This window comes from Capricornis sumatraensis, chromosome 3, assembly GCF_032405125.1.
Source record: "Capricornis sumatraensis isolate serow.1 chromosome 3, serow.2, whole genome shotgun sequence".
NCBI classification, from domain to species: Eukaryota; Metazoa; Chordata; class Mammalia; order Artiodactyla; family Bovidae; genus Capricornis; species Capricornis sumatraensis.
The window spans coordinates 22219157-22241093 of NC_091071.1; the positions used below are offsets into that span (position 1 = coordinate 22219157).

The 21937-nt window shown below is 52.6% G+C and overlaps 1 protein-coding gene across 1 annotated transcript; it reads right to left on the bottom strand.

Annotated features, from left to right (window-relative positions):
* Positions 1-598: 598 nt before the first annotated feature.
* On the bottom strand, positions 599-19668 carry SDR42E2 (short chain dehydrogenase/reductase family 42E, member 2). The gene is made up of 12 exons (XM_068968390.1): positions 19614-19668; positions 18883-19067; positions 18306-18401; positions 17078-17135; positions 16294-16412; positions 15554-15629; positions 11635-11717; positions 9693-9830; positions 9104-9169; positions 7444-7507; positions 5299-5372; positions 599-838 (listed from the first exon to the last, which is right to left on the bottom strand). The coding sequence occupies exons 1-12, from the start codon at positions 19666-19668 to the stop codon at positions 599-601; spliced, it is 1254 nt and encodes a 417-aa protein (XP_068824491.1).
* Between the last annotated feature and the right edge of the window lie 2269 nt (positions 19669-21937).

Here is a 21937-nt window from a genome sequence, read left to right on the forward strand (position 1 = left end):
TTCTTTACCACTAGCGCCACCTGGGAAGCCCCTACCCAAAGGGCTAAGGCTAATTCCCTGGGGAGAAACCAGGGGGCGGGCTCAAGCTTACAGGTAGGAAGAGAGCGGGACTAGAGCAGGAGAGAACCCTGGGGCGGGTCAGACCTGGGTAGGGACGGGGAGAAGGCCTGGAAGGCGCAGCAGGCTGAGGCTAGGACCTTCCGGTGGCATCCTCTCCAGGCCAGAGGGAGCTCCAGACCCGAAGGGAGGAGCAGGGGCGTGGCCACGACTCAAGAGGCGGGTAGGGGCGTGTCTAAGCCCAGGGGGCGGGGAATGAGCGGGGTCAGAACGCTGGGCCCAGATGACGATTTAGTAGCTAAGTCATGTCCAACTCTTGCGACTCCATGGACTGTGGCCCACCGGGGTCCTCTATCCATGGAATTCTCCAGGCAAGAATACTAGAGTGGGTTGCCATTTGAACCCCGGGCAGACCCAAGCCCAGAGGGCGTGTTAGGGAGAAGTCCAGGACTCCAGGGTGCGCCCAAGTCCGGAGGGCGGAGCAGGGTCTGGTCCGAGTCCTGAAGGCGAAGCGGGAGCAGGGATGGGCCGGCAACGACGGTCAGAGGACGGATGGCTGCAGGCCTAGGAAGCGCAGGGCCAGGACTAGAAGGCCAAGGAACAGCAACAGCCCGAGCAGCAGCCGCAGGAGCGTCCGCGCGGTGGAGCCGCGGGTCCGCCCCGCTGTTGACTGCACATATCGCTCCACTGCGTCCGCGAAGCTGAACTTGTCCGGCACGTAGCCAAGCTGGGCGCGGGCCTTGGCGATCTGGAAGGTGTGTGTCACGGCCACACTACGCACCTGCGGGGAGAGGCGGGACAGCCGTGGAGCGGGACTAGTGGGCGTGGGAGGCAACCTTGTTTCACTGGGACGGGCGATGGTAGGGATTCCCCTTGCATCGCACAGCGATTTAAAAGGACCTCCCAAAGTGTTGGATCTTGCGCCTTCGATGTCCTCATGGGGAGGACTTCCGTTCTCTCCTCTGCCCCCATTTTCTTTGAGGGTGTCGCCTCCCCGATGTCTTTTCGGCATCTCCTCACCCTACTGAATTTCTCAGTGCCCCCAAAGTAAAGGCCCCACCTGTGCACTCCCTTCCCTGGCCTAGAAGATGCTGGGGCTCAGGAGGACCTTGATATATTCTGCCTGTAGCCTGGGTGCAGCTCTCCGGAAACAAGTGTCTCCAGGGCACACCCTGAGCTTTTCAGCCCAGAGCACAGTTTTCACTCCCTTGCTGATTAACTAAGCTTCCCTAAGAGAGGAATTCAATTATGCAGAAGAGATGACTCTCCAGGGTCTGAGCAACCTTCCCTGCTGGCAGAAGTCCTGGGGCCCACAGGCTTCAAAGGTAGTACTGACAGCTAACAAGTGCTGAACTAGCACCCTGTGCCTGTCGACTAAATTCTTTCTGGGCCTCGTCTCATTTAATCTTCTGAAATGCTAATACCACCGTCTCCTCTTGAAAATTGATCAGAGAGGTTAAGTGACTTGCCCAGGGTCACACAAGGGAGCCAAATTCTAGCCCATGCCTTTCCCTGCTATGTTAGGACTGGGAGGATACCGTCTCACTTGATTCATTTCTTCTGCTTTAGTTCCTCAGCTGAACACTGGGAAGGAGTCCACTAGCTGCTTGATTCTGCTGTGGCCCTGTAACAGCCCTTGGGGTCAAGCCCCTGATTTTGGATGCTAGTGTGGGGAGAGAGGGAGAGAGGCCAGTTCTTGTCTCTTTTTGCCTCAGTTAGCAAGTTCAGGGGTTTGGGGGATACAGCTGTGAACTAGATAAACAGTGGTCCCAGATCTCAGGCTTGGATATCACCTCCTTTGGGAAACCCTCCCTAACTTCCTCAGAATTGGTTTATGTGCTTCTTTTGTGTACTCTGAAGTTTCTCATCACTTCCCCCGATATAATCCTTATCACAGTGTGTTGAGTTGCCTGGTTATTGGGCGGTCTTCCTCTTTGGATGGACTGTGAGCTCATCATTAAATGAGATTATAATCTTTTTGCCCTTCCTAACTTACCAGAGCATCAAGGACAGTCAAATCAGAGAGTGGACTGGAAGGATTTTGTAAATAATACCAAACCCCACTTGTTGCTTTACTGTTTATGAAAGTGAGAGTTAGTCACTTAGTCGTGTCCAACTCTTGGTGGACTGTAGCCCACCAGGCTCCTCTGTCCATGGAATTCTCCAGGCAAGAATACTGGAGTGGGTTGCCATTTCTTTCCCCAGGGGATCTTCCCGACCAAGGGATCGAACCCAGGATTCCCTCATTGCAGGTGGACTCTACTGGCTGAGCTACCAGGGATTAACAGATTATTACTGTTTATAATCTGCATTAAAACATCCTCTCTTAATAAACAACAAGGGCCTGTATAGCACAGAGAATTATGTTCAATATTCTATGATATGGACATCCCTGGTGGTACAGTGGATAAGAATCCACCTGCCAATGCAGGGGACATGGGTTTGATCCCTGGTCCAGGAAGATTCCATGTGCCAAAGAGCAGCTAAAGCCTGTGGGCTCCAACTACTGAGCCCGCACTCTAGGGCCCACAAGCTGCAACTACTGAGCTCCTCTGCTGCAACTACTGAAGCCTATATACCTAGAGCCTGTGCTGCACAGCAAGAGAAGCCACTCCAGTGAGAAGCCTGGGCATCAGAAAGAAGAGTAGTCCCTGCTCATTGCAAATAGAGAAAGCCTGCATGCAGCAACAAAGACCCAACACCACTCCCCCCAGACTATATATATTTGAAAGTCGCTCAGTCGTGTCCAACTGTTTGCGACCCCATGGATTTATACAGTCCATGGAATTCTCCAGGCCAGAATACTGGAGTGGGTAGCCGTTCCCTTCTCCAGGGGATCTTCCCAACCCAGGGATCAAACCCAGGTCTCCAACCCAGGTCTCCTGCACTGCAGGCAGATTCTTTACTAGCTGAGCCACAAGGGAAGCCCCAAACCATAATGGAAAAGAATATTTAAAAAAGAAGGTAAGGATATATAACTGAATCACTTTGCTGTATAGCAGTAATTAAGACATTGTAAATCAACTATTCAAAACAACAAAAGAAATCCTCTCTTTTAAACAGTATATGCGAATAGGAAGTAAGGTCAGTCCTACCTTCATTCCTTAGAACAATGGCTGAAATGAATGAAAAAAGGCTATGAAGTCAACTAGAAGGCTGGTTAGTATGTTATAGACTGGCCAGCAGAGGGCGCCAGAGCCACGGTGCCCAGAAACTTCACAACTAACTAGGGTCCTTTACTCCAAAATTGAACAAGGAAACCTCAAGTAAGGGGAGAGAAAGAGGAGCCAGCTCCCAGCCCGACCACAATTCAGCAGTACCTTGGCAGCTATTTTATGTGAATATGATTCCTGACATTTCACAAGCTAATGGTTAAGCTTGGAATCTTCTAGGTCTGGTCTGGGTTTGAATCTCAGTGCTGCTACATAAGCAAATGGTGATAGGCAGTTTATTTTACCCTCTCCCCCTACCCTAGCCATGGGTTTCATTTCCTCTCTGTACATGGAAGTGATAACAGAATCCACAGTGCATAGTGGTTGTCAAGATTAAATGAGAAACACAGCGCCGGGTATTTCATCATCACACAATGCTGCTGCTAAGTCGCTTCAGTCGTGTCTGACTCTGTGCGACCCCATAGACAGCCTCCTACCAGGCTCCTCCGTCCCTGGGATTCTCCACGCAAGAACACTGGAGTGGGTTGCCATTTCCTTCTCCAATGCATGCAAGTGAAAAGTGAAAGTGAAGTCACAAAAGTGAAGTCACTCAGTCGTGTCCGACTCTTAGCGACCTCATGAACTGCAGCCTACCAGGCTCGTCCGTCCACGGGATTTTCCAGGCAAGAATACTGGAGTGGGGTGCCATTGCCTTCTCTGCATCACACAACAGATGGTCCCTATTTTTATTTTTCTCTTTTCTCTGCTAGTCCAGATGGTTAAAAGCAGAAACCATAGGGAACTGCTTCTTTCCATGGCCCATTTTTGATTCTCTGAGGTGGGGAGCACTGAGCTTTGAGTGTGAAGTCAATTCTAGGTGGGACCTTGGTGCGTGTATGCGTACTCAGTTGTGTCCAACTCTTTGGGACCCTACAGATGGTAGCCTACCAGGTTCCTCTGGCCATGGGATTTTTCAGCCAAAAATACAGTGTGGTTTGCCATTTCCTCCTCCAGGGGGTCTTCTTGGCCCAGGGATCGAACCCATGTCTTCTGTGTCTCCTGCATTGGCAGGCGGATTCTTTACCACTGAGCCACCTGGGAAGCCTTGAACCAATCAGTGATTGGTTCACTTTCATGCTCACAGTTTTTCCACCATTAAATAAGATACTAATCTTTTTGGCCTTCCTAACTTAGCAGTGCATCAGGGACAGTCAAATGAGAGAGGAAGCACCACTGTTGCTTTACTATTTACAATCTGCATTAAAACATCCTCTCTTTTAGGACTTCCCTGCTGGTACAGTGGATAAGCATCTGCCTGCTAATGCAGGGGACATGGGTTCAATCCCTGGTCTGGGAATGTTCCACATGCCTCAGAGCAACTAAAGCCCATGTGCCCTAGGGTCCATGAGCCACAGTTGCTGAGCTTGTGTGTTGTAACTACTGAAGCCCCTACACCTCGAGCAGGTGCTCCTCAGGAGGAGTAGCCCCTGCTCATCACAACTAGAGAAAGCCTGCATATATCGACGAAGACCTAGTGCACCTAAGAATAAAGAAAGAAATGAAAAAGTAATGTTTAAATAAAAACATCTCTTTTTAAACTATATGCAAATAGAAAATGCATCATCATTATTTGAGAACAGTGTCCTTAACACAGTAGGTCCTTAATTAATATATACTTATTCAGTGAGCAGGGATTGTGAGCCTCAAACTGTGAACCTTGAATCAACAGGCTGTGTGTGCACAGTGACAGCTGTTGGGGAGTAGAGACATTCCAGAAGGTGAATGTCGTGGAACCTGCCTTCAGGAGCCTCCAGTCTGGCTGGGAAGGCAAGCTGCTTATGAGTGAAATGACAGTGATGAAAAAAGGGCTTGGAGCTGTCACCCTTCAGATCAAGAGAGCACAGCCTAAGCCTAAGGCCAGAGGCTGGGACATGATAAAGGAGATGGCCCTAGATATGGGCGCACATAGGAGGTTCTGAGACCTTAGACAAGCATCTAGTTATGGTGTCAGAGTGGGAGTAGAGAAGGGGCAGGAAGGCAAGTGAGGGGCACCAGGGCACAGGGGCTCCCCTCACAGCAGCCCACTTACCTCACTCCGGGTGAGCAGCGGCGGCAGGCTGCAGATGGGCCTCAGGGCCAGATGTAAATATTCCATCACCGTGGCTGTGTGGGGAGAGAGGGACCGTGAACAGGTGCCTGCTCTTCACAAACTCCAGGGAGGCTCTCAGGGGCAAGTCAGCTGGGGGGCATTATTTGCTTTGCTAGGGGTAATCTTCACTTTGCCAACATTTTCCTGTGCTTGGGATTCCTTTATATCAGTTTCTCAGCACAGCCTGGGGCACCTTGCTTGGTGATGAAATATGTCACAAGTAAGTTGTTATTAATATTAAAAGCCTGACATCTTAAAATAAATCTGAGCGGATTCAAAGTGATATCTACAGGCATGTCTCTCTCACTCACTTCTATTCCAGTATGCTCTCTCGAGTCAGAGAGAAAGAAGTTGGGGCAGTGATTGAACTCAACATGAGCTTTATACTGGATCACTTTTTAAAAAATGTTTCAGCTTCCCCCACCCTTCTGTACCTGCAGAATGCTGAGATAATAGGTCTGGGATGTGGCTGAGGCATTTCTAGATTTTAAAAGCTCCCAGGTGATTCTACCGTGCAGCCAAGGGTAAGAAGCACTGAGTTACAGTTAGCTCACTGGGAACTGGAATTTATAGATAATTCACTAAAACTGTCAGAACCTGCAGTTGAAGTTTTCTCAGCTGGGGGTCAGGAGTGTCACTCTTGGTGGTGATGCTGTGCAGGGGAAGCCATTCTGTGCCGGTGCCCTGGGGGACAGAAGTCTGTAAACCCCAGCTTTCAATGGCAAGCATCCCAGTGCTCTTAAAGAGCAACAGATCCAGCTGAGATTTTCCAGGAACTCAGTTATCTGTGACTGAAGGGCCACTTATCCCCTGGGGCTGATCACTCCATGCCTGACACACGCTCAGCATTCCAGCTGGAAGGAGGCCAGCAGAGAGACACTGGGGCGTGAGAGCAGAGACTGACCTTCAGGGTGAGGAGGAGAAAGTGAAAGTGTTGGTCGCTCAGTCGTGTCTGACTCTTTGCAATCTTATGGACTGTAGCCCGCCAGGATCCTCTGTCCATGGAATTCTCCAAGCAAGAATACTGGAGTGGGTTGTCATTCCCTTCTCCAGGGGATCTTCCCCACCCAGGGATCAAGCCTGGGTCTCCTGCACTGCAGGCAGATTCTTTACTGTTGAGCCACCAGGAAAGGGCCAGGGGTCAAAACTGAACCTCCACATGTTCCAAAGCAGCCTTAACTCCAGGCTGACCTTGGTGGATGGGGCAGCCTCTCCTCCGCCTGGCTTAGCACCTTCCAGCACAGCAGTGGGGCTGGGAGTGGGCTATGGAGTCAGCCGAGCCCAGTGTGAATTCTGCCTCTTCTGTTTTCTCAGCATGGCACTGTGGGCAGGCTGCTAACCTCTCGGGGCCTCAGGTGCCTCATCTTTACAATGGGCCTAATCACACCTACCTGGCAAGTGGGATAGAATTTAAACAGGGCCAGGACTAGGGTGAGGGGAGTAAGGTGCCTCGAGGGCAAATTTAAGGAGGCACTTGCTCTCAGGGCTGGGCAAGCGCAGATCAGGCTTGGCGCATTTGACTCCTGAGAGTGCAGGTTTCCTTAAATTTTGCGCCCTCATGGCCCCACTCATCTCAGCTAGGTCCTGGCTCTGGGTTTAAAATGAGGTAATGCATTGATGCTTTCTGAACTGTGGTGTTGGAGAAGATTCTCAAGAGTCCCTTGAACAGCAAGGAGATCAAACCAGTCAATCCTAAAGGAAATCAATCCTGAATATTCATTGGAAAGACTGATGCTGAAGCTGAAACTCCAATACTTTGGCCACCTGATGTGAAGAGATGACTCATTAGAAAAGACCCTGATGCTGGGAAAGATTGAAGGCAGGAGAAGGGGATGACAGAGGATAAGATAGTTGGATGGCCTCACCAACTCGATGGACATGAGTTTGAGCAAGCTCTGGGAGATAGTGAAGGACAGGGAAGCCTGGCATGCTGCAGTCCATGGGGTCACAAAGAGTCTGACACAACTGAGTGACTGAACATGGGGACAACAATGCATGTACCTCTGGCACATGGAGGGATTTCTCTCTCTCTCTCTCTCTCTCACACACACACACACACACACACACACACACTCCCTTCCTTACCTGACAGGTAAACCCAGGAAGTAGGAACCTGGATCCAGGGCTGGCTGTACCCCAGCTTCTCAAACTGCAAGGAAACATGGCTTGAGGCGAGAAAACAGAACCTGAAGGGCTAGCGTTGCAGAGGCCACACACTGCCTTTACCCCAGAGTCATCAGAGCACCTCCTGGCCCCTCCTCAGCTGCCCACCAGAGCGGGCAGACCCCACAGCCAGCCCTACGTTTACACCAGTCAATAAATGAAATCCATGCTATAACCTGGAAAACTAAGTGGGAACTGGCTGCAGAGTGGGTTTTTTTTTTTTTAACTTGGGCTCATTCCCATCATTTAGTTTTTTACATCTGCTTCACCCAAACACACTCTAAGGCACTTATATAGAATTCACGGTAGCCTGCCAGGCTCCTCTGTCCTTGGGGAGTCTCCAGGCAAGAATACTGGATGGGTTGCCATGCCCTCCTTCAGGGGAATCTTCCCGCCCCAGGGATCAAACCCACATCTTTAGCACTGGCAGGCAGATTCTTTACCACCAGCACCACCTGGGAATGTATGACCCAGGAATTCCACTGCCAGGTGTGGACCCAAGAGAAATGAGAACGTATCTCCACACAACTATTTATACACAAATGTTCATAATAGCATTACTGATAACAGCCCGCAAATGGAAAACTGAAATTTCTATCCACTGATGAATGGATTAACAAAATTTGGCATATCCACTGAATGGAATATATTTTTTTTTTTTGGTAATAAAAAAGAATGCATCACTGACATGACACACCCACAACATGGATGAACCTTGAAAACATTATGCTAAATGAAAGAAACTTAGCACGGAGCCCAAACGTTGTATGATTCTGTTCACAGGAAATGTCCAGAACAGGCAAGTCTATAGAAACCGGGAGGAGGTTAGTGATTGCCTGTGGCTAGGGGTGGGGTGGGATGGGAAGGAAACAGAAATGACAGCCAAAGAGTCTGGTTTTCGGAGGGGTGCTTTTTGGGGAAGGTGATGAAATGTTCTAAAATGTGTTTCGGTGATGGTCAGACAACTCTTAAAATACTAAAAACCATTGGCTTGTATGCTTTCAATAGGTGAACTGTATGGTCTATAAATTATATCTCAATAAAGTTGTTAAAAGTTGACATGCAAAGAGCCTGAATGCCCCTAAAGATATATACCCTCCAGCGTGGGGTTTCGGGTCGACTGCTTCAGGGAGTCTGTAAGCTGCTGGGAGAGGAGGCCGGGATTCCCGGAGTGGGGAGGAGGGTGGGCAGCGCCTCCCTTTGTGCTCTGTCCACCTTCTACTTAGCTCTTTCAGTTCAGTTCAGTTCAGTTGCTCAGTCGTGTCCGACTCTTTGAGACCCCATGAATTACAGGCCTCCCTATATAGTACGGAGGTGGGGGTCCCACAAGCCAAACTTCACAAGACATCCACATAAATCAGGACGCAGGCTGAGAGGGACTGTGGCAAACTCGGGGAGCTCCTGGCCTCCTAAAGGGGTGGTCATGACCCAGTTCCAGTGCCTCCCAAGTGGACACGGTTGCCAGAGCTGGCCTTTAATGTGAAACCTTCTGAGCTTTTGGAAGGAGGAAAAGTGACAGGGAAAGAAGACGTGGGGGTCCTGGAATTCTCACTTGGGTTGGTGGCGTCGTCTGGGCACCTACCAGTGGAGCCATCCACTCGAAGAGGTTGACGCTCTCCCCGTCATTGATGTAGTACGCCTGCCCACTCTGAGGGGACACGCGGGGAAGGGGTGTCAGGCACAGGGCCATCACCGGACCCCGTCCTCCTGATGGCTCCTAGCAGCTGCCCCAACTCCCCATTCTCCCGAGCAGCCCTGGAGAAAGATCTGAACAAGTCCCTTTGCATTCCGGGGCTGCCAGCTGACTAGCTGTATGACCTCGACGGAGTCACTTAAACTCTCTGTGCCTCAGTTTCTTCATCTGAGAAATGGGAGCATAATAATGGGATCTCCCTCTTGGGCTGTTCTAAAGGTGAACTATAACAATATATGTAACATGCTTAGCATTTGGTGACTGTCACTCTGGGATCAGCAACACCTGCCTCCCAGGGTCATCAGGAGCTAACATTCTAAAAAGGATCAGCTACCCCCCAGCTTTCCTGGGCTGAGAAGCCCTTGAGGCAACTTGAGTTGGGGAGATCTGGTGTGTGTGAGCCAGGAATCCCCTAGGGATGGGGGGCGCCTACCTGCAGCCTGGGGGGTAAGGAGGGGGAGCACTGCAGGAGACTCACGGCCACGTGGCCCTTGGCGGCGGTGAGGGCTTCGGCAGCCAGCACGTGTGCCTGCACCAGATTGCGAACGTGGACCCAGTTCATCTGCGTCCGTCGGTCCCCAAATCGGAATATGAACAACCTCTTCTTAATGTAGCTCTGGTGGAGGGGGCACAGGGTAAGAAACACAGATGAAGCCTGGAATGGCTTTTAATTCCATCTCTGTGCAGATGGCTCCCAAGTTTCTAGCTTCAGGCCAGACCTCTCCCAGCCCCACTAAACCTTCCTGACAGACGTCTCCACTTGGTGGCCCATTTGGTTGCCAGATAGACAAGGCAGACTTGCCCTGTCCTGTGAGTGCCCGACCCCAACTGGCCAGCCCTGCTTCCGCTCAGCCCACAGCACCCAGGGCTAAGGCCAAAGCTCTGCAGCCCCCTCTGGCTGTTGCCTCCCTCCCTCTCTGCACCCAACCCATCTGTAAACCCAGCTTTCTCAGCTGTTACAATCAGTCCAGCACCTAGCCACTCCTCCCTGCCTTGACTGCCACCCCCCTCTCTCACCTGGACACTGACATAGCCTAACTGGTCCCCCGCTTCCACCCTCAGCCCCTGTGGGCTGTTCTCCATGCAGCTGGGGATCTTTTTGAATCTGAAGTCAAACCACGTCTCCCCTGCTCAGAACCTTCGGGACGCCTTTCTGGCAGGTCAGATGGCTAAGGAGACCCTTCTGCTCTGGACCCAGCTACTCTCTGACCTGTCTCTCACCGAACCCCGTGGTCTCACTCAGCTCCAGCCCTCGGCCTCCTGCCTGGAACATGCCAGCAGGTTCACGCCTCAGGGCTTTGGACCTCCCGTGCCTTCTGCCTGGAAGGTTCTGCCTACCTGTGTGATGGACCGGGTCACCTCAAGGTGCTCGATGTCCCTGCTCGAAGAGGCTCCCTGACTGTTGGCACCCTAGCTTTCCCCCACCCCACTGCACTTTTCCTCCTTCTCCACAGTCCCCAGCACCTTCAAATATTCCTTGTCATGAAAGGTGTTTATTCTGTCTCTCCTCCTGTGAGAATATAAAGCCCACAGGATGGGGGGCAGAATTGTCTATTTTGTCCACTGTTAAGTCACTCAATTGTGTCCAACTCTTTCTGACTCCATGGACTGTAGTCCACCAGGCTCCTCTGTCCATGGGATTTCCCAGGCAAGAACACTGGAATGGGTAGCCATTCCCTTCTCCAGGGATCTTCCCGACCCAGAGATCGAACCTGGGTCTCCTGCATTGCAGGCAGGTTCTTTACCGTCTGAGCCACCAGGGAAGTACATCCGCAAACCTGGAACTGGTTTTCATTTCCAGCATTGTGCCCAAACTCTCTCCTCTATTTGGATCACCTTCTCTTCACTACCCCCTTTGCTTGGTTAGCTCATTCCCTACTCAAACAGCACAGGTATCACTTCCTCCAGGAAGCCCTCCTGGACTTCCCCTGCCAGGCCCTCTCTGCTATCCTCCCGTCTTCTCCCTCTCACCTCAGCACTTACCACTCTGAATCTGTGACTGTGGCACCTGTCTCCCTGACTAGGCTGTGAGAAATCTGAGGACAGGATCCAGAGCCCCTTGCAGCCATATCCCTGGCACCCAGCCTTGTTTGGAGAGGGGCTTTCTGGGTGAAGACCCTGGTGCCAGCAGCATGAGATGAGCCCTCTGGCCCTCAGGGAGCCCACATCTGAGCAGGGCAACAGTTTCCTCTGCCTCTCTGGGGTTGTAACTCCATGTCTTCTCTATGGGTACCAGGCCTGGGTGGAGTACCCTAAGAGCTCTGTTCCTGGTGGGCCTGCTGGGGGCAGGAGTGCTCCCAGAACTGAGGGTCCCTCGCTGGGGCACTGACCCAAGACTGACACAGGGACCATGGGTCCTCATTCACACAATTTCAGCCGGGATCCCCCCGTGCCTCCGGCCTCTGGTTGGAACAACGTACCGCCACACGGGGCAGGTGCCTCTGCTCTTCGGGGCCGTAGATCCCTGGGGGTCGGAGCACGCATGTCCTCAGAGAGCCTCCTCCTATGACACAGGGGAGGGCAGTCAGGGGCCTAGGAAGGGGTGGATGAGCAGGAAGGGGGATAGAAAGGCTGTCCACATCTCTTGGTCCTTACCTGGACAGGTTAGTGGGATAGGCAGGTCCTTGGAGTTTTCTCATTCAATTAATTATTCTCTCAGGAGATCAGCTAGTCATTCAACAAACACTATTGAGAATCATCCCCCTCCCCACCTGCTCTGCACTGGGTCCTGGGATGGATGCTGTGAAGAATCCAGGAGGACCAAGAAATGGTCCCTGAACTCACAAAACTCACAGGCCAGTAACAGAGGCAACACCTGTGTGCATGGCCTATGAGAGTTTAACCAGCTCTGATGGACGTGATTGCCTTTGACTCCCACGAGAGTCCTACTGTGCCCATTTTACAGATGTGCACAGACCCACATGCCCTCATGCCAATAACTGTAGCTCTTTCTTTCTTCTAGTCACAGGTAAGGTCCATAGGGCTCTCAGAGAGGTTTTACTATGCATCTGGCGCTCTCATCTGGTGCTCTGGTAAGCCTGGAATTTTCCCCTCCAGGCAGCCCTATGAGGTGGGAGCTGTTATTATCCCTGTTTTATGGATAAAGGAGCCAAGGCTCAGAGAAGAGATGTGATTTGCCTAAGGGCACACAGCTCAACCTAGTAGAGCTGAGATGGAGATCCAGGTTCAAGCTCTTTCTACCAATACCTCTGGTGACACAATACTAACAACTCAGCTCCCTGACCTTCAGCTCTCTCAGTCTTGGTCTCTTCACCTGGAAAATGGATGCTTTGTAGCCAGTGGTTGCAGTTACCCTTTCCAGACAACCAGAAAGGAAAAGACTAGAGCCATCAGCATGAAAGCTGGAGGTCTTGTTCCCCCTCTCTGCTGTATCAGCAGAGTCTCCAGACTAAGATAGGGCGTGGTCCGGGGCTTCCCAAATTCTCTGTTGAGGGGTCCCCATTGGTGGAAGTGGGAGCCTGTCACCCTGTGGGGGGAGGTCTAAGGGTATATAACCTGAAGAGCTGTCCCAAACATATTCAAGTCTTAAGAAAGTCTACAAAATTTTCAATTTATTCTATTTTTTGTTTGTTTAATTTATTCTAATTCATTAAAAAATTTTTTTCAGTTACTATTTGTAAATTATTTGACTCCCAACCCCATCTCCTTAACTGAGATAGTGCCTCCCAGTAGATGTTCCACTACCCCAAGGCTCAGGTTCCCCAAGCAGCCTGTTCCCAGTTTGGGGAGCTGAGTGTATGCCATCCTCCAGGACCAGAAGCCCACCTTTCTTTGCGAGCTCCTTCCCCTTTGCACCAGATCTGGGGGTGGAGGGGAATGTCAGTCTAGATACACTTCTCTTCTCTGAGGTGGCATTCCAGGACCCAGGCTGAGCCAATGCCATCTTCTCACCCAGGAATATAACTCTGTGCATCCGACTAACACGGGATCTAAAATCCTAACAGTGGGCTCACCCTGAGAGACTGATCACCAGCTCCTGCCTCCCAGGTCCCTGGAATCACCCCGACCCTGTCATTTCTAAACCCTGGTGGTCATTTTTCTGGATGATGTTTTCCAGAAGCTATCACATATCCTTCCAGTATAAATTCCCTTTTCTTCATAAATTAGCCAGGGATGGTATCACCAGGTCATAGCCTGCTCCTGACTGCTCCATAGCCACCCTGACTGTTCCTTCTCCAACACCCTCACTTAACAATGAAGCCCAGTATAGTGGGTTGAATGGTGGGCCCCGAAAAGTTATGTCTGTGTCCTGGAACCCATGGATGCTACTCTACTTGGAAAAGGGGTCTTTGCTGATATAATTAAGAATCTAAACATGAAACTATCCTGGATTATCCTGTTGAGCCTTAAATCCAGTGTCAGGTGGCCTTATAAGAGACTCACAGAGGGAGAAGGGGAGAGGCCACATGAAGACAGAGGCAGAGCCCAACACCAAGTGACGCGGCCACACACCGGAGAAGGACCCCAAGCTCCCGGAGCCACCAGAAGCCGGAAGAGTCAAGGAAGGATTCTCCCACATGCGTCTGGAGGGAGCGCAGCCCAAATGACACTTGGCTTTCAGACATCTGACTGTGAACTATGGGAACCATGAGAGAAGAAATTTCTGCTGTTTTGAGCCACCAGGTTAGTGGTGATTTGAAATGGCAACTCACTCCAGTATTCTTGCCTGGAGAAATCCATGGATGGAGGAGCCTGGTGGGCTACAGTCCATGGGGCCACAAAGAGTTGGACACGACTGAGCGACTTCTCTTTCTTTCTTTTCTTTCCCCAGGACACGCACACACCCAGAGACTTGAAGACACAGCACCTTCACATGGAGCTGGGGTCTGCAAGTCTCAAGACTGTGCTACAGGGCCCAGGCTGCTCCATGCCAGGCTAGAGGCAGAGTCTCTCAGGGACCAGCTGGGGGAGCAGGGACTGGAAATTACCCAGGAAGACTGTGGCAGGCCTCCTGCGAGGCAGGTATCAAGTGAGCTTTTCTGTAGACAGCCTGGAGCTAATTTTAAACTCTGGGTCACCTGGGCATGGGATGGGGGTTGGGGGAAGGCTGGTCGGGCTGCAGCTGACATTGACCAGTGGGGCACTGGGCGGCTACATCACAGAGGGGTGGGGCCCAGGGTATCCATGACTGTCCTGACCATGGAAAGCTGGGGATGCTTGTATAAATAATTCTCAGCTGGAGGATTAGGTGTCTGACTTGTACGAGCACTGGTCCAACCCTGATAGAATTCTACTGCACAGGCCCAAACTCCTGGGAAACCCAGCTGGATGTTCCCTCTGGGATAAATAACTGAGGCCTGACAGGCCCAGGGTGAGGGGGTGAGGTGGGGAGGATTTTAGGGGAAAGCGTTGACCACTCAGCCGCAGCTAAGTGGAGCTCAGTGGTTAAGCCCCAGGCTCTAGTGTTAAACTCCCCTGGGGGGGACAGGGTTTTTTTCAAACCCCACCTCTGCCACCTAAGAGCTGTGTGACCTTGATCTAGGCCAGTTAACCTCTTAGCCTCAGTTTTCTCTCCGGTAAATTTGGGGATTATGATACTGAGCAACCTTCACCCTCTAAATCCACTTGGCTCCTGAGTTTAGACAGTGAGAGAAACCAGCTTTTCTGATTCTTTTTAGTTTCTGAATTTCAGAAAGCAAATATAATTTGGATAGCAAGGACTTTATCTGAATATATTTGACTCCCGAGTTTGGAAAGAAACTGGGTCTCTTATACAAATGCTGTCAAGAGATAGGAGACTTTTGCTGAAAGGTGGTGGAGCTAGGATTTGAACTCAGTTCAGTCTGATGCCAGTATGTGGGTGTTTAGCCACTGCACCATGCTGCCACCTGTCCTTATTCTATTATTATTTCTTTATGACAGTATGATAAGAAGAGGCAATCCAGTTGGGCAGCTGAGGCCAATTTTTCTGGGAGTTCCTGAAGCGTCCCTCACTTGCACAGCCCTTCCAAAGCGCCACACCTTACTACATATTCAGAAATTTGTACTCTTTTTATCTAGAAGAGAATTCTCCCAAACTGGATGCCCTCCTATGTGGCAGAAAAGAGGGCTAGACTTGGGCTAACCCAAGTGTCTCCCCACCAGACCATGAGCAACGTGAGGGCAGAGACTGGGTCTGATGTTTTCCAGGCTGTATCCCTGCTGGGTGTGGGTGCTCAGAATTTGTCAGATGATGAATGTCCAAGGCCCTGGGAAAGTGTCCTTTAGAAGGAAGCTGGGCCTCAGAAACATACCAGCTAAAAGCGAGAACGGCTCATGTGCTTCAGGGAGGCAGTAGGGGACACACATGTTGGCTGTGAGCAGGCCCCCAGTACTCACCTGGGAGAGGCGTCCCATTGGCCATGAGGATCAACTGGTCAGCGATGGCTTTGGTTCGGGAGTAGTGGTCTGTGTGCTATTCAAGGACAGGGAGAATAGAGCCACCAGATGGGGTCAGGGATACTGCTGATCACACTGCCCAGCCCTCCTGGCCCCAGGGCTGCACTTTTGCTTCTGACCATACGGGAGTTCACTTCTGGGACCCCCACTGGGAAATGGCCAAGGAGCCCTCCTGCCACTCCTCTCCCTCCAGGTGGGAACCACAAACAGAGGAGAGAGTTCAGAGCAGTAACAATGGAGCTTCCCGTCAGCCACATCGCCTGCCCTGGGACATCGGCTGCGTTCGGATGTGGATGCTGGATGCGTGTCAGATGGACCGTTTACATGGAATCCTCATGCTCACGTGGCATTTTCACATAATCGTCTCGTTTCCAGCTCTCCACATCCCCACAGAGTGGTGTTATCATGCCCAGGTGAAGAAGGAGAGCCTCCAAGTGAAGTGATTTTCTCAGAGTCCCACAGTAGAAAGTCGCTTTGCTGGTTCAAGCCCAGGTTGGTGTGATTTCAAAGCCCTTGCAGGCATGACTGAAGTAGGAGAGGGCTTGAACCATGTCGTTTGGGGACTCTCTGTTCCTGGGTCTCATCCTGAGTTGTGAAGTTGACCCTGGCTCTGCCCATCCCTGACCTTTGAACTGTGGGTCCCAGGTCCACCCTGCCCACCTCTCCCAGAAGCCAGGTACCTTCTCCAGTGGGAAATATGGCACAGAGTCCTCATCGCCTTGTTCTATAGGCTTCCCGCCGAATGCGACATTGACGGTGCTAGTGTAGACAAGCCTTGGAACCCGCTGGCGGACACAAACTGCAGCGACAGGTCACACAGCAACACACACACACACACACACACAGCGCTGATGTGAGCAGAGAGTTGTCTGAGGGGTGCCCCTGGGGACCTCCTTGGATGAGGCCTCCACCCACCCTCCAGCACACATCCTGCTTCAGGAGGGAAGGGCCTCCTTCCCTTAACTTGGGGAGGGGTCACCCCCCTGCTCTGAGAGTCCCTGGGGGCCAGGCTGCCTCACTCTTCTCAGTGTGGCTGCCTTGCCAGGGACAGGTCAGAAGAAAGTATCACTCAGTGGGGACATAAGGAAAATACACTTTAGAATCAGAGAGAAAAACAGGATGGAGGACAAGGCAGGACATGCCCAGAGAGCCCCGAGATGGGTCTTCTCATTTGGAATTTCAGCAGCTTTTCTTGCTCCCAACCTCTAAGCCCTCTGCACAAACTCCACTCCTATGCCCCCAGACACACTGAGGTCACACTGAGCCCCATGCCAGGGCCTGGGCACGCCTGCAGAACAGGAAGGATGTGCTGCCCACAGACCCTCCACGGGGGAGGGCAGGGGGTGGGAGGAGGTTCCCACCTTTGTCCCCCTGCTCTATCCCCCAGAGCTGGGCCTGCAGCAGCCCAGGTGAAGAAAGAAGCGGCAAACACACAGCAGGTCACACTCTGCTCTGAGCGCCTACCATCGATCACTAGTTTGGTGCCTCCAACGTTTATAGACTCAATCTGCTCTTTTTGCAGCTAAAAGGCAAGACGGCGGTGCGAGAGTCGAGGTGCTGTCTCAGCCCTGTAGCTGTGGCTGTGTGGCTGGGCTTGGGTGGGTCAGGGTAGGGGGCTGCAGCTCAGAGGCAGGGGTTCCGAGGGGCCCCTGGTAGTGTGGGGGCCCTGGGCTCTAGTGCCCCTCTCTCCTCCCATTTGCCTGGGCTACTGGGGAGTCTCCACCCCCCATCTGGCTGTCAGCTCCCTCACCTATCAAGTGAGGGAAGAGTCCCTTGGATGGTTGGCAGGATTTGATAGGCCCCATGAGAGGACCTGATGCAGGGCTTCACACAGAAAAGAGCCTCAAATATGTTGGATTGCTTCCTGGCTCTAGATGTTTCAGCTTCCTTATCCGCAAGACAGAGACAGTAATACTGCCGTCTACCCCAGTGAGAGGTGTGAAAAATAATATCAATTGGGCCACAGTGAGAGTTGCTTGTGTGTCAGGGACACAGCGAAGCCTTTACATCTCATTTAATGCCTACAACCACACAGGGAAGTGGGTTCCATACTGATTTTCAAGCTCTATTTATTCTTGTTGCAGTTGTTAACCACTCAAACAGTAAAACTAGTATGCAACGAAGAAAAATTCCTCTCCCGTTTCTAATACAAATGTGAGTATATGCCTTTTATTTAAAAAAAAAAGTGTCAAATGTGTTTTCATACCTTGGAAATTGTTCTGTTATCAGCACATATTAAGTTACCTCATTCTTTCGCCTTCTTGTGAATGGCTGCATAGAAGTTCATTGTTAGGCTATGTCACAGTTTATTTAAATAGTCCCCAGTAGTTGGGCATTTTGGTTAGTTCCTGTTTGGTTATTGAAACCAATGCTGCAAATACATAAGCAAGTGTAGTTTCTGAGTCAAAGGCTGTTGTATGCTTTGACAGATACTGTTACACTGCTCTCTGGGGAGGATGTGACATTGGCTCTAGCTGTGTCTTCATTTAACAGATGAAGAAACGGAGGCTCAGAGAGGTTAACTTAACTTTCCTAGTCACACAGCTAGACAATGGCAGAACTGGCACTTGGTCTCATGGGCCAAATGTAGCCCAAACCCTCCCGGGAATAGGTGAAGAGGACAATGAATGCCCAGGGATTAGGGGGGCGGGCAGAGCCAAGACCTAAGCCCATTGTGTGTGTGGGGTCTCACCTGCTCAGCACCAGACATTCCGTAGGAGGCCACGTGGAAAACACAGTCCACCCCTTTGAAGGTACGGTGCAGGGCTTCTGCACTGCGGACATCAGCCTGAAACAGCAGAAAGACACGGAGGTAGGAGGTCTGGGCCCAAGGTAATCAGACGTTACAGCTGTGGCAGGTCCCAGAGCCAGCCCCCTGACCCCACCCAGGCCCAGCATCTGCAAAGCCCGAACAAGCTGTGGGGCAGGATTTACTAGATGATTCCACTGGGCATCCGTCTTCATCATCATCAGCCCCCTCTATGGAGCTAAGTCACAGAGAGCGTGCTCAGAGTTTTACACGCACTGTCTCCTCAACTCCCCACAAGTCTCTAGTGAAGCAGATACTGTTGGTGTCCCCTTTCTGTGGATGAAGACATGAGGCTCAGAGGTATGGGGCCCTGTGGCCGTGGCAGCCCAGTTGGGAGCTGGAGTCTGACTCTGGAGCCTGTGCTCTTCACTACCAGCCATTGGTTACACATCAGACACCAACCCCTGACCTCCACCACCAGCCTGCCCCCCGCCTGTCCCCCAAGACCTCATCACTGCACCTGGATGAACTCGGTCCCTGGGCACAGCTCCCACTGGGGTCTGCGGAGGTCGAGCAGGATGACAGAAGTGCCGCTCTTGGCCAGGCTGGAACCCAGGCTAAAGCCCAGGTAGCCTGCTCCTCCGGTGACCACAACCTTCTGCCTCGAGGCCTGCCCAGGGGTGGCCTGAGTCTTCTGCTGTTGATCTGGTGTTGGGATTGTTATTGGCTCACTGGGTCTTTGCCCAGCCCCTGATCCCTGCCTGGGTCCAGGCCCTGCCTCTTGGCCAGGGGAAGGTGAAGCTCCTAAATTAGGCACTGACCCAACTCCTGAAGCAGCAGTAGGCCGCTGCCCAGGACCCGACACTGCTCCAGACCCTTGACTGGGTCCCAGAACATCACTAGGCCCCTGCCCAGGGCCCGACACTGCTCCAGACCCTTGTCTGGGTCCCAGAACAACACTAGGCCCCTGCCCAGGGCCCGACATTGCTCCAGACCCTTGTCTGGGTCCCAGAACATCACTAGGCCCCTGCCCAGGGCCCGACACTGCTCCAGACCCTTGTCTGGATCCCAGAACATCACTAGGCCCCTGCCCAGGGCCCGACACTGCTCCAGTCCCTGGCCTATGTTCTGTAGCAGCACCAGGCCTTGATCCAGGTTCTAGAACTACACCAGACCCCAGCCCAGGTCCAGACACATTCCCCAGACCTGAGACCCCACCCCAGGCCTGGCAGACAGGGCAGCCCTGCTGGCCCCGTCCTGCAGCTTTGCAGGCCTCTGGGGAGGAGCCTGCCGGGTTGGGCTTCATCTTCTACTGAGCCATGTGGACGCGGGATCTCTCCACCTGTAGGGAAAAACAGAAGAGCATATGCTCTAGAGCTGTCTTGAGTCCTGTGGATTATCAGACTCCTGGGGGCCTAGGGGACTTGCTGGTGGGAATTAGAGACCCTCTGAGTTCCCAAATCTATCCCTGTTGGAATCTTGAGAACTTCCAAGGTGGCTGCTGCCTTCCTCAGAGAGTCAGAGACAAAGCAGCCAGGGTCTTGGGATTCACAGCTCAGGAACCCAAGGCCCAAAGCCACACCACATGGTTGAGATTTACACCAAGCATTCCCGACTTCTCTACCAGCTCCTTAAAAGCCCGGTTCCCATGCAGTATTAGAGGGAGATGGTTCAAATCATGCCACCTGACTGGGGGGGGGGGGGGGTTGGCACGGTGGTCACTGCTTTCTGATGGGGAAATGGGAGGGCTTCCTGGAGGAGAAAAGAAGGGTGGAGCCACATGGGATCCAAAGGGCCTTGGTAACTTGTACAAGGGCTGGACCACCTCTGCCCTGGCAACTGCTGCTTCTGGTTCTCCCAGGTTCCCAGTAGTACAGCTGGCTGACACCATAAGGCTTGCCCAACCCCCTGCGGGCTTCAGGATATGGTCTGCAGTCCTTGGGGTCCAGCTCTGAGGATCCTGTCCTCCTCACTCAAGACTTAAAGCGAGCCAGGCTGTCAGTCACTGTCACCATCATCTCACCCCCTACCTCCTGCTCCACCTGAGGATGAGGCTGGACCACAGGCTGGATCACCATTATCATCATCAATAACAGCAGCAATGTGTACTGTGTACTCTGGGTCTACCAGAGTGTGCCAGGCCCTGTGGATACAGAGAGAGGTAAACTCTGCTCCGCGTGGCACATAATGGCTATAAAAAAAGACCAAGTGCAAGGGAGGGGACATATGTACACCTATGGCTGACACATGCTGCTGTATGGCAGAAACCAACACAATTTTGTGAAGTAATTATCCTTCCATTTAAGATAAATTAAAAAAAGAACAGGTGCAAATGTGTGACGAGCGATGGGCCCACAGGTGTTGCTGGTGGTGGTCACAGGGCACAGTCTGGGACCGCTGTATGGTATCTTCTAGTCTCCTCTGCCACTGTCCTGCGGCCATAGTTCTGAGTGAGCGATATAGTCAGGCACCATACAAGCCCTGGCACTCACGGCTGTAACAGGGAGGGGAGACACCCCAGATCTCAGTCGTCACAGAGTATGAGTCCAGGTCCCCCAGCAGGAGGGGGAATGGAACCACAGAGTGGAACCCTTCTCTACCAGGCCATGGCACTCTGCTGCGAAAGAGTCTGTGGCACCAGAGTATTTTTCTATCCTATGCGGATGCTTTCTGTGACAAAGGTTGGGACCCTGCTGCAGGTCGAATTTCCCAGGTGCGCCCTTGGGCAAGGTCCTTCTAACCTTACTGCACCTCAGCATCCACGCCTGCCCGATGAACCCACATAACCCTGGCTGCCCTGTCCACCTCACCGATGGCAAGGCCCTCACAGGCCACCGGCACACATGCACCAGGAGGGCTTAAGATCAAGTAGTGTCCGTGGCCCCCATCCAGTCCTGTGACTGGGACAAAGCAGGCTGTCACTAAACAGCCGCTGAATGAATGAAACCCCTGGGAGCTGTTCTGCCTCTGGGAGCTTAGAGCTAAGCGCCGAGCTGGCCCGGCACTGCAGCATTCAATCCTCCCAGCAGCCTTGTGCAGCGGAGGCTTACCGCCCCCATCATCGGGGAGGGAAACTGAGGCTCAGAGAACATTTGCGAACTCTGATAGAGTCTCAGTGAACGGCTGGCCCTGGATCCAGGTCGCTGGGGACCCAAAGCGGGGTCGGGTGAAAGGCAACAGGAAGAGGGTCGGGGACCACTCCAGACCCATCACCCACGCTGGCTGGGTAGGAGAGGGGCAACCCATCCCCTATTGAAAGTCTCCTGCTGGGCAGCTCCGGGCGGGTCCTGCCTGCTGCGGCTGCTGCTCGCGCCCCGTCCCCGCGCCCCGGGCCCGGCGCCCCAGCGGCGCTCACCTGGCCAGGCTCCCGCGGTGCTGAGTGATCTCGGCAGCGCCCGCGCTTCGGTTGCTCTAGACGCTGAGCCGGGCGCTGCGGGCCCTCCGCCTCCACGGGGTCTCCGCCTCCACGGGGTCTCCGCCTCCACGGGGTCTCCGCCTCCACGCGGTCTCCGCCTCCACGCGGTCTCCGCCTCCACGGGGTCTCCGCCTCCACGGGGTCTCCGCCTCCACGGGGC

Coding starts and splice junctions, on each gene's coding strand:
- SDR42E2 (XM_068968390.1), bottom strand. CDS start 19,668: ATGAAGCCCAACCCGGCAGGCTCCTCCCCAGAGGCCTGCAAAGCTGCA. Junction 19,068..19,613: donor CTGCAAAGCTGCAGGACGGG/GCCAGCAGGGCT, acceptor TCCCAACACCAG/ATCAACAGCAGAAGACTCAG. Junction 9,170..9,692: donor CCGCCAAGGGCCACGTGGCC/GTGAGTCTCCTG, acceptor GTGTCCCCTCAG/AGTGGGCAGGCGTACTACAT.